This window comes from Rattus rattus, chromosome 3, assembly GCF_011064425.1.
Source record: "Rattus rattus isolate New Zealand chromosome 3, Rrattus_CSIRO_v1, whole genome shotgun sequence".
Taxonomy (NCBI): Eukaryota; Metazoa; Chordata; class Mammalia; order Rodentia; family Muridae; genus Rattus; species Rattus rattus.
Genome location: NC_046156.1, coordinates 172,130,707 through 172,145,681, shown reverse-complemented (window position 1 = coordinate 172,145,681; position 14,975 = coordinate 172,130,707). Strand labels below are relative to the sequence as shown.

The window sequence follows — 14,975 nt, the reverse complement described above, 5'->3', positions numbered from 1 at the left end:
AACAAGCTTCATTTAAAAGAAACAATTCTTCCGCCAGTCATATATTCTATACCTCTTTGTATTATTTTAAGAAATAATTGCAGAAAGACACATTCAAGCTAAACAATTAACACCACCTTTTAGTCTGTAGTTCTGACTGCCCAAATGAAATCTAGATGGGCACAAATATTAGTGATTCAGAAAGCAATCTTTGTTTCTGAGAAATAAAACAGTAAAGAAGTAGATGTTTAATACAAATCAAGTAAAAGTAAAAAACAGATTAGCCACAAATCACTTTGAATGAAGAGAGTTTTGTAATATTCTTCCTCTGTGGATAAAGCTACAACTATGTTATAAAGTAACTTTTGATTATACTGCCCTGCTACACAGTTGAACTTTCTGTAAAGATACAAATTTCCTCTATCCCTGCAGAATAATACATTAGTCAATACACATGTGACTACTGAAAAACATTTCAATATTTAATTATATTAATTTGAACTAAAACAACCAAAAGGCTACTGACTACTATACTGGACAGTAATTATGGATTTCATACACTTGATTATAAGTATGTACAAAGTTAAATGAAGGCCACAGAATGAAAACCTAAAATCAAACAAACTTTGGCTCTACTGCCTTCAAACTATAATAATTTATTTAATTACATTATTAGATCTTACACAGGCTAATAGGTCTTTGCACATGGCACAACTAAAATACTACACTGTAAATACAAATATACAAAGGAATACACTGATGTATTTTCTTCATAAACTGCAATGAAATTTTCAGCATTCAATTTTAGTTGGGTAACTCGAGAATTTAATTCAGCAACCATGCAAAAATAACACTAACTTCAACTTCACAAATAACAATTTAAACCAATTTAAGTAAACACCATTCCCAACCTTTTTGTATTTTTAGGTTTTAAAACCTATTTTCACCAACTGCCACTCCAGAAAATAACCTTTTACATTATTTTATAAGTAACAAAAATTCAAATGATTCATCAATAATAAATCATAAAGTCTGTAAGTAAGTAAACAGTGTAAGACAATTAAAAATTATAAACCTGGTCTTTTATACCATGTGTAACTTTACTGGGACAATAAAAATTAAGTACTTCATTGTAGAGTGTATCTCTATAGTCAAGGTTACCTTTTTAAAGTTAAATATGTCTACCACAATATATCATTCATTTGACAAACAACTAATTTTCAGAAATCCCTAAAAGAACACAGAGAATGTCTTTCTATTCCCAGAAAGTAAAATAATTTATGACTATCATCACTAGTTCAAGTACAGGTGAGAGAAAACAGTTCCCTAAAAAAAGTATATATTCCTGGAAAAACCTGACTGTTGTTTTAACTTGCATTTTCATGTATCAGCTTTTTTGATCTTGTAGATGTGCACTGCTTGTATTTAGCAAACTTAAAGAATACAATGACAGTGGAAACATTCTTACCTTTATTTGACTTTGATGGCTTATTCTTAAGAGACTTAAGGGAACTTCGTGATTTCTCCTCTCTATCTTTAATTAGCTTCTGGACATCATCCAGCGATAGTTTTTGCAGAACAACTACAGGCTTTGCTCCTTTGTTTAGGTCTTCAACTAATCCCATTTTTTCTACTTTGTCCTTCTGCTCCCCTTTCATGTCCATTTTCTTAGTTTCCTGAGTTATGTTGCCATCTTTATCCCTCTTGATTTTTGGAATGACGAAATTTTTCAATGCACTAGACCTCCCCCCCAACAAATAGCTTGGAAATTCAGCCTTATTATCAGTGTGCGCTTTATTACTGTCTACTTTACTTCTGTTACCCTCTGTCCTTTTGTCATCTTTACTATTTGGTGACTTAAAACCAGGTCTTGATTTATTAGTATCTCCTTGTTTTACACGAGGACTGTCTGGTCTTGATTTTTGTTCCCCAGAAGGTCTGTCCCGTGAGTCCCCTGATTCATGCCTGTGTTTTCTTTCTAGCTTTTCAGTTTTTGAACCATCTGATTTAGTGCTATGTTCATTTCTACTAGAAGATCTCAATGTTTCTGGTCTTCGAACCCTTGACTGATCACCCCGATGTCGTTCTGACTCACCCCTGTCATCTGACTTTTGTTTACTATCATGGTCACGTCTTAGGGACTCCGATCGCCCATCAGGTCTCTGCTTTAAGGCCTCAGCTCTTTCTGATTTTAAGCGAGATGAGTCAGATTTGATATCCTGTTTATGCTTAGACACATCGGGTTTCTTCTCTGTTGATGGCTTTCCAGAATCCCTCCTATTTTCGTGCCTATGTTTTGGGGTTTCAGGCCGGCCTTCACCTTTCTGCTTTGGAGTTTCGGGCCGGCCTTCACTCTTTTGCTTCGGAGTCTCAGGTCGTCCATCACCCTTCTGTTTTGGGGTTTCAGGCCGGCCTTCACTCTTTTGCTTTGGGGTTTCAGGCCGGCTTTCAGCTTTCTGCTTTGGGGTTTCAGGTCTTGCCTTTGTGTTTTCTGACCTGGTGTTGTTTTGTTTGTTGTCATTTGGTTTTGTGTCACACAGTCTATTTTCATTCTGTTTAGGCTCAACTACAGCGCTCTCACTCTGTTTGGACTCTGTCGTTTTGTTCTCACTCTGCTTAAGTTCTTCTGTCTGGGTCTCAGTTTTGGTTTCTAACTTACTTTCATTTGACTTTGACTCCCCCAGTTGGTTTTCATTTGGTTTAGATTCTGATAACCTACTTTCATTTTGTTTCATTTCACTTTTTGAAAGCTCAGGATCAGATTTGTTTTTAGGAGTCTCGGGATGGTTTTCTGGTATAGACTTAAGACTTCCAACACTATCTTCCTGAAGAACAGAAATGGGTGCATCATTACACTGTTTGGTTTCTTCAGGCTTTTTTATGTTGTCTGAATCCTGAGTTAGAGAAGCCTGAGAGTCCGCTCTTCCTGCCTGATGAAGGTCAATGCTAACCATTAATGCTGGCCTTGACCCATTTCCCGTGGAACCCGTCTCCTGAGAAGCTGGTCTGTTACCTCCTGTAGCACCCCCAGCCTCCTGTGGGTAAGAATCTTGTTTTCTTTTTTTCAAAGGCTTATCTGAAATGTAAAGATAAATATTCAATATCAGTAACAGACACATTCTTATCTTTCTAAAAACAATTTTAATTGAAACCTTTTCCCATGTATTGAATACAAATTTACGTATGCAGATATAAAACAGCATGGATGACTACCTTTAAAACTTAAGTTTTGAGAAGATATATATGACACTTACTGAACTTTACAGAGAATCAAAAAAGAATTCAATAGCATTTTTGAGAATATAAGCAAAGGAATACAAATGAATAAAACTTTTAACACTCACACACATGAATTTAGGTTTAGATAAGACATAAGTTTTTCTTATAAGACTAGCTATTAGCCACATATTTTCACTTAAGATCATTTTAATTCTTAAAACAATTAAGAGTCCTAAATCTGCCAAATTTAAGTGGCAACACATCTTTTTTTTTCTTTTTTCTTTTTTTCGGAGCTGGGGACCAAACCCAGGGCCTAGCAAGCGCTCTACCACTAAGCTAACTCCCCAACCCCGGAAACACATCTTTTAGTACATGCAAAACATGAAATAGAAAAGAATAAAACTAAAAAGTAGATATAAGTTATATTACTGAAAAAAGGCAAATGATAGGAAACTAAGGAAACACGGAGTTTGCCCTTATACCTTAATGTAGCATTCTCCCTCTCCAGGTGTTAATAGCACATGCAGAATTGAAAAGCTAACATCCAATGAAGTAAAACGGAATGGGGAAGCTATATTATGGGCATACTCAGAAGCATGGAACAGGTATATTTTAACCTGGACTAGTACTTACAGTATAGCCCAGAGTGGCCTGAACTCTGGGTCCACCTGCTTTAGTCTCCTGTGTAGGAGATTATAAGTAGGTGTTTGACCTTGGTTTTTGCAACTTCAATGGACAAAAATGTCTTTAGGCTTTTGATTCTAGTAGTTTATATCATCAAGCACACGGGAAAAAAGAACTACAGTACTCTGAAATATAATAGTGCACGTATACTAACACAAATCTGATAGGCTGGGAAGCACTGTTTTAAAAAGCAGTTTTAAAAGTTTCTATGTCTGTTTGATTCTATTTTTAACTCAGAAGATTTCTGGTTCACTGTCTATGAACTGAATCTCTAGTTCTTAGGAACAGTTAGATTTATAGTACTTTGTGGATTTTATGTATTCAATTTATTCGCCAAACTTCTTGATTATGTTTTAAAAGTCCGTATTAGTTCCTTTATAAGAAGAATTTCTAGGTTCTCTGATAATATACATTAATGGAATATATCACTTAAGGAAAACAGTATCACAAGGTTAAAACTTCAAGGTGATTGGTGAAAAAAAAATCACTGTAATGGAATAAATCATGAAAAAATTTTTATTTACCATTGTTTTATTCTAATTTAAAGTCTAATTGAATACAATGAAAATGTCTCAGAGGAAGAATGCTTGCCTAGGATGTAGGAGATCATGAGCTTCATCTCCAGGATCCTGAAACATGTAATGTACTCTTTCTGTTACACAGAAATCAAGCCCATAGTCACACAAGCTACACTTCTAAAACAATAATAAAATGTTATAACTGTTACCATTACACTGTTTTCCCAAGTTCCAAATACCCTTTCAGATAAGAGTATATATGAAGCCTTTTGCATCAATAACTAAAGAAAAAAACTCTTAGAATACAAAAGTTATGTTTATAGAATCCCTTTTAAATACTGCCATGAAATTTTTAATCCTGCCACGGAGCACACGAAACAATTACTACGTGAACCAACAGAATCTCTTATTAAGCTTAACTTTTAAACCTTTATGACAAAAACAGAAGCGTTAAGCCTTCTATATTTTCAAGGCAGCAGGTTTTGGAAATGTCATTAAAATAGTAACCTCCATAAACATCAAAACTGATACAATTAATCCCGTGCATCTGGGATTTTGTTAAATCTGTGGCTCATTCTTTTACACACACACACACACACACACACACACACACACACACTCACTCACTCACACCCTCCACCACCACCACCGAACAAAAACCCAACACATATTTTGGAACTAAACATTAGCTTAGCAGGTGGACCTTTAAAAAATTAAAAAAAAAAAAAACACTTAAAATGTTTTATGGATTATTAACGTCATTCAAATTTACCTTTTGTTAAAAACAAAATTTTGGCAATAAGCTATTTCAAAGAAATTTATTAAAACTACAGAATCTGTGGACTGTAACGAAAAAGATAAATTATATATAAGCAATAGAGTAAGACTAAGAAAGATCTTACTTTTTCTAGCATATAATAAAAATCCTGCGGGTACAAAGTTTTAAGTCAACCCTTTGTCCCTTTTCTGTCCCCCCTCTTCCCTCTGACGCTGGTCTCAAACTTTTCATCGTTCTGCCTCGCCTGCTGAACAGTTATGGACCACCAAACCAGGTCTGAAAACTAGCAAAAATGTATCATTGTTGCAGAGAATTTTCTGGTTTCAGGGTCTGATCCTTTCTCCCGTAGGTTTATCCCTATAAAGCGGCTCTGAGTGTGGGCAGCGCTCTGTTGCCCACTGTTCTGTGTGTCACTACAGCAAGCCCATTACCTGGCCATCTGTAAAGACTAATTTTACTGCTCGGACGCTGAGTACCTTTAATTGCTCTTCAGAACCAGGCATCTTAACAGTAGCTATCAGAATTCACCATACTTCTGAAGAAAATGTATACAAAGGGAAATTTCAAAACCATCCTGTCACCTAATTGTGAATATTTTGAAAATAAGACCAAACCTTTAAAAACTCCAGCTTCTCAGGCTTATAAAAAACACATTTTAACAGTTACTAAATATACTTTAAGTAAAACCTAAAACCACTTATGGCAGAGTACACAGTAGCCACCAGGACAAATGACAATGTTCCACACCTAAACAACGGCACGGCCAGGCGGCTCACTGCTCTACTCTCATCTCAAAAAGCAGTGCCATTATTTCAAAAAGCAGTAGGTAATGCAGTTTCACTACCCCTTCTCTGAACTGCTTGGGGCTGAATTACTTCTGATTTTGAATTTTTCAGACTTTGAAATATTTTCATGTACTTTACTAGCTGAACATCCTAAATCTCAAAATATAAAATTCAAAATGTTCTGGAACCTGTAAATTTGACGCTTAATAAGTATTTTTTTTGCATCTAAAAGAATGTTATCATTTTATTTATTTTTAATTAATTAATTTTTATCAGATATTTTAAGATTTACACTTTAAATGTTATTCGCTTTCATGTTTCCCATCCATAAGCCCCCTATCCCACCCCCTTCCCCTTCTTCTATAAGGGTGTTCCCCCTCCCCAACCCCACCTCACGCCCCCTTGCCACAACATTCCCCTACACTGGAGATCCAGCCTTGTCAGGACCAAGGGCTTCTCCTTCCATTGGTGCCCCACAAGGCCATCCTCTGCTACATAAGCAGTGCTTAGTAAGTTTTATATGCAAGAACATTCTAGATTTTTTGGGGTTAAAAACCCAAAGATGCTCTATCTATACTTCACTTTTATAAGGGCCACAGCCTGAACATCTTGACATATAAAACGGTAGGAAGCTTGGCTATTTCTTACATTTGCTTATATGGAAAACAGACCTAGGGAAAAGATAAGCTGCAGAAAGGTAAACCAAGGAACAAAAAGGAAGCAGGAGTGAGTATTCAGCACATGAAAAACCGGTACAAATCTGAGAGGTCATCCTAGAAGCAAAACAGAGTTGTTAAAATCAATATATCCAATTACAGATGATACAAGTATGAGCAAGACAGATGAAAAGAAACTAAATTTTGGAACAGTGTAGCAGGTTGCAATTAGTTTGTCAGTGTATATTTTTATGAATGTCCAAAGTACATAAATACCCAGCAGACAGAAAAAGGGTTCGTCTATGTGTTGAACCAGGTAATAATATAAAGGTATAATCTAGGTAAAATATCTAAGACTAACCTTTTTTTTTTTTAAAATTTACAGTTATCAGCTTTTATTCTTACTTATGAGATATAAATAAATTAGTCTCTGTTTTTTGACAGAAATCTTGCTCCATAACAAGTAAATGTACCGGCAAACAACTTAGACATTAGAAAGGGTACACAGTGACATTAGACCAGACAAATAGACCGTGTGCTCCTTGTTCCTAGTGATACATCAAAAGTTCTCAGAGCCGTATTCTAGAACACATTCAAAGTCAAAGTTTAGGATTTAGTCTTAAAGTCAAAATAACGGTAAGAAACAGTGAATCAATTTCAAGTATCGCATATTTTCAGGGCTCACTTGTCAAAACCGTCCCTTCAGAAGAATAACACTTTTATTTACAGTCTTACCTCTAACTTTGGAATATCTTAATAATTCTAGGTAGAATTGTCATCAGAAAACAACTTAAAAATGACAACTGTGAAATGAAGTTAGTAGCCTACTTAGTCCTTAGTCACAGGATATGCATGAACCTTCATTAAAATGGTGTAGTAGTTTTGTCCTCTGAGTTTCAGTTCATTTGTTTTAGCCATAGAATCAGATTATGGAGATAACTCAAAGGAAAATGCATATTACAATTTTCTGCAGGAGTAATCAATTCTAATTGCTTTGTTTTATTCTCCCATGGAAGTTAAGAATATAAAGTAAATATATTAATAGGCGAATCCTACCTAGTATAATTACCTTTATTTTTCACTCGTTTTAAAAAATATATGTATGCACGTTTTGCTTGCATAGTGTCTGTGTACACAAGTCTGTCAAAGTCAGCAGCAGGCACAGATTCCCTGAACTAGCTTTATGGAGGGTTACGTGAGCTGCATGTGGGGACTGGACTCTGCAGGAACACATTGGACTGCTGAGCCATTCTCTAGCTCCTTTTAGTTTTGTTTATGTCTGTGTGTTCACATGTGTACAGGTGCCTGCAGGGAGAGAAGGAGGCATCGGATCCCCTAGAGCTGTAGTGCATTTGTGCGTGCTAAGAACCAAACTCCAGTCCTCTGCCAGAATAGAATGTGCTCTTTTTATCCGCAGACTCATTCATTAAGCCCCTCACTCCACTTTGAAAAGTAAAATCTCAGATTCAACAAATGTGATGATATAAAAAGGGTTTGCCATTTTTTTCTGCTTTTGTTCCTGTCAACAATTACTATTTAAACAATCCCCCAGAACAGAATCTGCCATAACAAAGATTAAACATTACACAGAAATTAAGTTCTCTACACTACTACTATTTTTGGTCAGCAAATCACAATTTTGAACATTTGTTGCAAAAATCATCGCAGTAATTACAAATTTTGTGTACACCAATATTATCAAGGAGTGCTTAATAAGGTAACACACACACACTTTTACAGTCAGAGAGTACGGTATATATGACAACTGATATTGAAACCCGTATTACGAACCAGAGTAAAAGAGAGTCGGCAGCCCTTTCTCTTTAACAAAGGTTTATGACTGAAACAGACTCCAGTTCTCTAAGCAGGGAAATAAAGAACTTATGGCTTCTATTTAAGATTTACACTGCAAACGTTATCATATAACAATTTATAAATATATACCATTTGTTCTTAAAATGGTAAAAATTCATCATGACAGGAGAGTTAGCACAAACCTTTAGCATATTTCATAGAATACAGCTATTTAGTCACGGACCTGTCACATAGCAGATTGGCAAAAATGACCTCCATTCAGTATCAAGAAATAAAAGTAAACTGCAAAGCATGCTTTAAGTTTCGATAATCGAATGTACACATATTTATAAAGATATCAAATTCATAAATTTGTAAATTATATTTGTACTTTCAGCAATTCCTGTATTTGCTTAAAACTTTTAAGGGATTTTGTTCCTAGCATTTACCAAATAAGTACTAGAGACTTACTTGTATTTCATTGTGAAGGATGAAGTAAGCCTACAAGCTAATAATATAGGTATACCTTCAAATTGTGCGCTTCTATATACTAGTCTGATAAAAGGGAACACTTAACTACACTCATCATGAAAAGATTTTTGATCCTCAGGGTTTAGTATTTAATATTAGCTTAAAAACTTTCAAAATTTACTCTAAAAATCTTTTTATTATCAAAATAGAAGAAATTTAAACAAAATGAAATATGCAATTGTTTATTAAGCACATGGAAGTTCTCAGATATATTCACTTCGTGTCATTATTTTATTAGTTATATATACAGGGTCTCGCTCTGTAGCTCCTGCTGGCAGCAAACTCATAAAGCACAGACTGGCTTTCATCTTACAGCAACCCTCTGGCTTCTGCTCCCAAACAGTGAAATTACAGCTACCAACCATCACCCCTGGTAACGAACATTAATCCAACTGGTAATGAACCTTGTTCTGGCAGAAAAAAAAATTGATGATGTCATGTAAAGGAGTTGAGGCTTGGCACCATGAAGAAGGCCTATGAGAGGCTATAGATGAAGCCGAGCTGGAGCAGAAGACACCAGCATATTGGAGATGCCAGTACCATAAGATCATCAGCAAGAACAGCAGCAGCAGCAGAGTGGATCAACCTGAGCTGAGAGTGCTACAGAGGGCAGAGCTGGAGAAGTGACAACAGTGCTTTGGAGGAGGTCAAAAAATCATGTGTGGATCTCAGACACTGAAACAAGAAGCTGTAACATTGAAGTTGCCTTGGAAACCCCAAGATGTTTGAGATGCCAGACCCGTGGGCTATCTGCTGAGGAGAGCTGCTAATAGGGAGTGGAACCAGCCCAGGAGAAAGAACTTTGTTGCAGTCAACAAAGATGAAAAAAGGAATGGAGATCTGAAGACTGCTTAGACATCAGACATGACATGCAGAGTTTGGAGTTTGCCCAGCTGGTTTCCTGACCTGCTTTGGGGGTTACAGTTAAGTGATTAGATGAATCCCAGAAGAGACCTTGACCTTGGACTGCTAACATTGTATAGAATGCTACAGACTATGGGGACTTTGGAAACTGGACTAAATTTATTTTGCATTATGCTATGTTTAGGTATGGCCTCCATAGACTCATGTGATGGTATGTATATGCTTGACCCAGGGAATAGCATCATTAGTGGGTGTGGCCTTGATGAAGTAGGTATGCTGCTGTGGGTGTGGGCTTAAGACCCTCACCCTTGCTGCCTGGAAGTCACTCTTCCACTGGCAGCCCTCAGATGAAGATGTAGAACTCTCAGCTCCACTTGTACTATGCCTGCCTGGATGCTGCCATGCTCCTGCCTTGGTGATAATGGAATGAACCGCTGAACCTGTAAGGTAGCCTTAATTAAATTTGTTCTTTATTAGACCTGCCTTGGTCATGGTGTCTGTTCCCAGCGGTAAAACCCTAACTAAGAGAGTATGTAATTCTGTTAGCATAACTTAGAGAAAATTAGTGTAATATTGAAACAATGCTCATTTTAGTAGAAAAGCACAAATAAAAGTAATGTAGTTCAAAACTGATATGTGGCTACAGAATTATCAAATCTGATATAGATGCTTCGGATAGTGAATGAAATTCATACATGAGAAAAGATATAAGGATTAATTACTCATGTGCCCAGGTGCTGAAGTAGTAAAAATAGATCTCTTACCTTTATCTTGAACTTCCTTTGAGAAGCGCTCCCTTTCAATGGCTGATTCTCTCTCTATCCGTTCAATTTCTGCCAATGCGTCCAATTCGACTTCGTCATATATCGGCCCCTGCTGTGATACCTGTTGCTGATTCTGTACTACAGAAGTCTGTGGTTGTTTTGTAGCAACTGAAGTGTTCTGTTGTAAAACAGGCACTTGATTTGCTGGAAGGAATGCTGTTTGTTCTTGCTGCGACAAGCATTGAGCAGCATTAAGTGAGCGGTTTACGTCCTGTGGAGTAATGGGTGTTTTTGAAGTCTGTCCTGGATACTGCACATTAAAAGGAATATCATTTTCTGAAACATTGCTATTTTCCATACCAGATAGCATATCCTCTTGCTGGTCCATATCTGACGATCTTACACGAGAAAGTCTTAACGTAAGTTTAGTGGAGTCCTTGGTTGGAGAGCTAATTATATCATACATTGCAGCTTTCTCGTTCTGGTCTTTTTCATCCTTGCCTAATTTCATTTTCTTTTGCTTTTTTTGTTTTCTTTCTGGAGAATCTAGCAAGATATCTGGAGGAACATCTCGAGGTGATGAACAAGGTAAAGACTGAGACTGTAGGATTAAAGGTGGTCTTGATCCTATGAAAACAATTCAGCAGAAATAAACGGTTGTGCCACTACACGTAATAAGTGCTAAAACGGTTAAACTGAATCAATTATTGAGAACTCATCTAATCCAAGGCACTCTGGAACTGCAGCCTGAGCTACACAAGATACCTCACACGCCACCACTTCACTTAATTTCTGAGATGAAGACTATGCTATTCCGCTGGCCCTGAACTTCCTAGGAAGTCAACGGTGACTCAGAACTCCAGATATTGCCATCAGGTCTCTGATGCTGAAATCACCCATATAACATCATACCTGATTAATTCTTTTATCTTTAAGAACAGTATTGACAATTACTGGAACAATTTGCTAAAAAGGAACATGTTTACAGAAGTTAAGAAAATTTTATAAAGTTAAATAGCTAGCAGGCAAGAAAAGCTAAGGATCAGATTTCTCTGTCTGTTTTTACATAGTACTATGCTTTTCTGATTAAAGTTTGTGTGGTAAGTAATATATAGCTTAGACTGCAACTATTTACCTTAAAATCAAATTAAAGTGACTGACAACAAAGTAATATTTTAAGACTAGTTGGAAAGCAACCTGATAAAGTAAAGTTTAGGCTTCAGATATGATATTGTTTATGGCATTTCAATTTGAAGTTTTCTACCATTTATTTTATCTATCAACCATCCATCTCCCCATAAGTGTCAGAAGAAAAGAGGGCTCATTATTTAGATTAACTATCTATTGCTTTGCTATCCCTTCCTGGAAGTCATAAATAACTTCTTCCCTTGACAAGCTGGAATGATAAATGTCTAAAAACTGTGATGGCTAAAGAGTTAACCTGACTGTTGTTTTCTGTTTTAGAAGCTGGGTGTTTAAACCCCTCAAAATGTATACATTTACTGAACTAAAATATCATACACTTCAGCTTTCTGTTTTTTTTTAAATCATTCTTGCATAATTTCACTTTCTTTTTTCTTTTGTTTTCTCTGTAGAGAATCTAGCAATAAAAAAAAAAAAAAAAAGAGAGAAAGAAAGAAAGAAACAAACAAAAAATCCAGTATAAAACCTTGAGGAGGAAGGTTCAGCCTCTATTTTACAAAGGACATTTGAGTTGAAACATCATCTGCAAAAAAAAAGTGTTCTTTACCATATGGGGCAGAATAGCCCTTATTAGAAATTCACAGGGCTAGCCTGAAACTCACAGAGATCCACCTGTCTCTGCTCCCAAGTGCTGGATTTCTACTGATAGAAATCTTGACAAAGGAGTAAAGGAAACAGAGCCCATCGAAATGCATTAAAATTGAAAAAAAAGTCAATGAAAAGAGAGGGAGAAAAGTTGGTCCGTGCAATACAGAGTAAGGTCTTTTTCAGGAGGTGGACAGGGGCATCTGATTAAACAGTTCAAACATTTAGGGAGAGGTTAAGATAGTTACAACTGCCAAGGGCCACTGGATTTACTAGTGAGAAGGAAACTGTATACTCCTAAGAATACTGTAAGAGTTAATTGGGATTTAACAAATACAAATATGAACAGCTTAATAAACCAGAACTGATTTAATATATACTTGATCTAGATCTGCCTGAACTATGAGACACACAGAAGGAAATTCTAGTTCTAATACCTTTAGGAGTTCCGTCACTTCCAGCAGGAGAACACACGGGCTGCGGAGACCTTAAGGGAAAAGATGCAGCATTCCTCATTGTTGAAGAATCGCCATCCTAAGAATAAAACACATTTTCTATCTTGAATGCTAGAAGATGCTTTACTGAAATCTTAATTAATTACTGACAGGTAAAGTGTTGAAATTCAATAGTATAAGTCTTCTGCACTTTCCTGTTTTCTTCATAGTATATCTTAGAAGAATTGAAATTGTATCCAAAAGAATCAACAGCCTATGCATGGCAATGAATAAAGAAAACTGATATTATGAGCACGTTCCATTTGGGGTTGCTTTCTATCAAAGGAGATGTGAAGACTACCCTACGAGGCCATAAATATCTTGATCCACAACAGAAAATTTCCAATACTTAAGTGAGGAAATATTAAATATGAGGAAGGGGGAAATTGAATATAGGAAAAAAAGATGCTAAATACTAACAAATAAAAGTTTGCCACTTGAGATAATTTTTTTGGTGTAAACACTATTAAATTAGAACTGAAATTAAATCCTGCTCTATGGATTAAGCTTTGTGGGAAACAGGAGGCATGGTGTTCACACCCAGATTCTCAGAATCTAGGTTACTTGTTAAGGCACACTAAATATCCTTCACCTGTGACGTCAAAGTGCTGGGCTACAGAACAGATATCAGCCATTACCACAGTCATAACTAGCATGTTACATACATCACTACTTAGCCTGTGCACCATGTGTAGGTAGTCGTCACTTGAGCCATGTCTAGGGTTATCAGCATGATGATTAGCTGAGTTGCCAGATAATGGACCAGAAACTTTGTTATCGTGGATGTTTCTCAAGCCACCGGCAACAATAGGACTTGATACTGATGCTGGAATAAAAATTTTTAAAAATATAAAAATTAACTAGAGAAATTCTTAGAAATCAATTACAAGAATATTTTACACAAGTTATATAAAGAATATAATGAACACTTATGCATTGATCCTTGGCTATATAGCAAAAATGAAGCCTGCGTAGGCTACTTAAGAACCTGCCTCAACAAACCAAAACCGAAACCACACACACTGACTACAAATCTTGATACTGTGAGAGATGTGATTTCAGATCCATTTGTAAAGAGTTGTAACGCCATAGACATGTGGAAAACTATATTTGTGTTTTCTTACTTTCCTCTCTCTCTTTCTCTTTCACAGGGAGAATGGTTTAGCTTCCGGTCACTCTATTTCTGCATGCATATTTTTATACTTTTATTGTAAGTAAACATATTCTAAATAATACATAAGTACTGTTTTGAATACAGTGCTCCAAATTGTCTGTTTATAAATCCCTTTATAACTGATATTTCTTCTTCTTCTTTAAAGCATATTTCATGTGACCCAGGATGGCCTCAAACTTGCTATGTAGCTGAGGATTTTCTTGAGTTTCTGGTGTTCATTCCTTTATCACCTGACTGCTGAAATTCCAAAATTGTGCCACCTAGTTTTATGCAGGGCTTAAAAAAATTCAGAGCTTCATGAATTTTAGGCATAAAACTTGCTTTTTAATTAGGCATTATGCTATGGTTTTTCCATTTTTACATATGCAGTCTTAAGTTCATTTGTTTTAAATAAATGATTATGTAAATTCTGCTGTATAATGTACACGATATATTTGCTCATTTTTATATGACAATGGTTAGATTATTATAAATAATATATCATAACAGTAGGCATCACTGCTTATGATATACACATGAGGTATTTTTTAAGTGTACCTATAACTTAAGACTTAGACCAGCAAATAAGATTACTAGTTACAAACATTTGTAAGTCTTTCTGAATACAAATTACTCAAGTTCCTTAATTCATCAGTAGTAAGTGAAAAATCTCACTGCTTTACATACTTACCTACAATTTTTGTTACTCTGAGGGTAAAAAAATATCGATTGTTATTTTAGTTTACATTTCTTAATTTGTAGCAAAGCCAAGATTCTTTCAGATATATTGTCACTCATATTCCCTGGTTACCAAAGTTATAAAAAAAAGTTTTCTATACCTTTTTGAAAAGTTTTAAAAAAAAATGTATTTTAAGTATATTGTAGGGAAATGACCCAAATGAGCTTTCTTTCCAACTGTCACAGCAGTTAAGTAATATTCCCCATTATAACACACTGTCATATACTAT

The 14,975-nt window shown here is 35.8% G+C and overlaps 1 protein-coding gene across 1 annotated transcript in view; it reads right to left on the bottom strand.

Moving 5' to 3' along the window:
- Nipbl (NIPBL cohesin loading factor) overlaps positions 1 to 14,975 on the bottom strand; it is a 163,759-nt gene that overhangs the window by 61,700 nt on the left and 87,084 nt on the right. Inside the window, exons 7-10 of the mRNA XM_032898802.1 lie at positions 13,520 to 13,680; positions 12,798 to 12,894; positions 10,573 to 11,199; positions 1,448 to 3,055 (exon numbers count right to left, since the gene is read on the bottom strand). Of these exons, the coding sequence (XP_032754693.1) occupies positions 1,448 to 3,055; positions 10,573 to 11,199; positions 12,798 to 12,894; positions 13,520 to 13,680 (2,493 nt within the window). The remainder of the gene's footprint in view (positions 1 to 1,447; positions 3,056 to 10,572; positions 11,200 to 12,797; positions 12,895 to 13,519; positions 13,681 to 14,975) is intronic.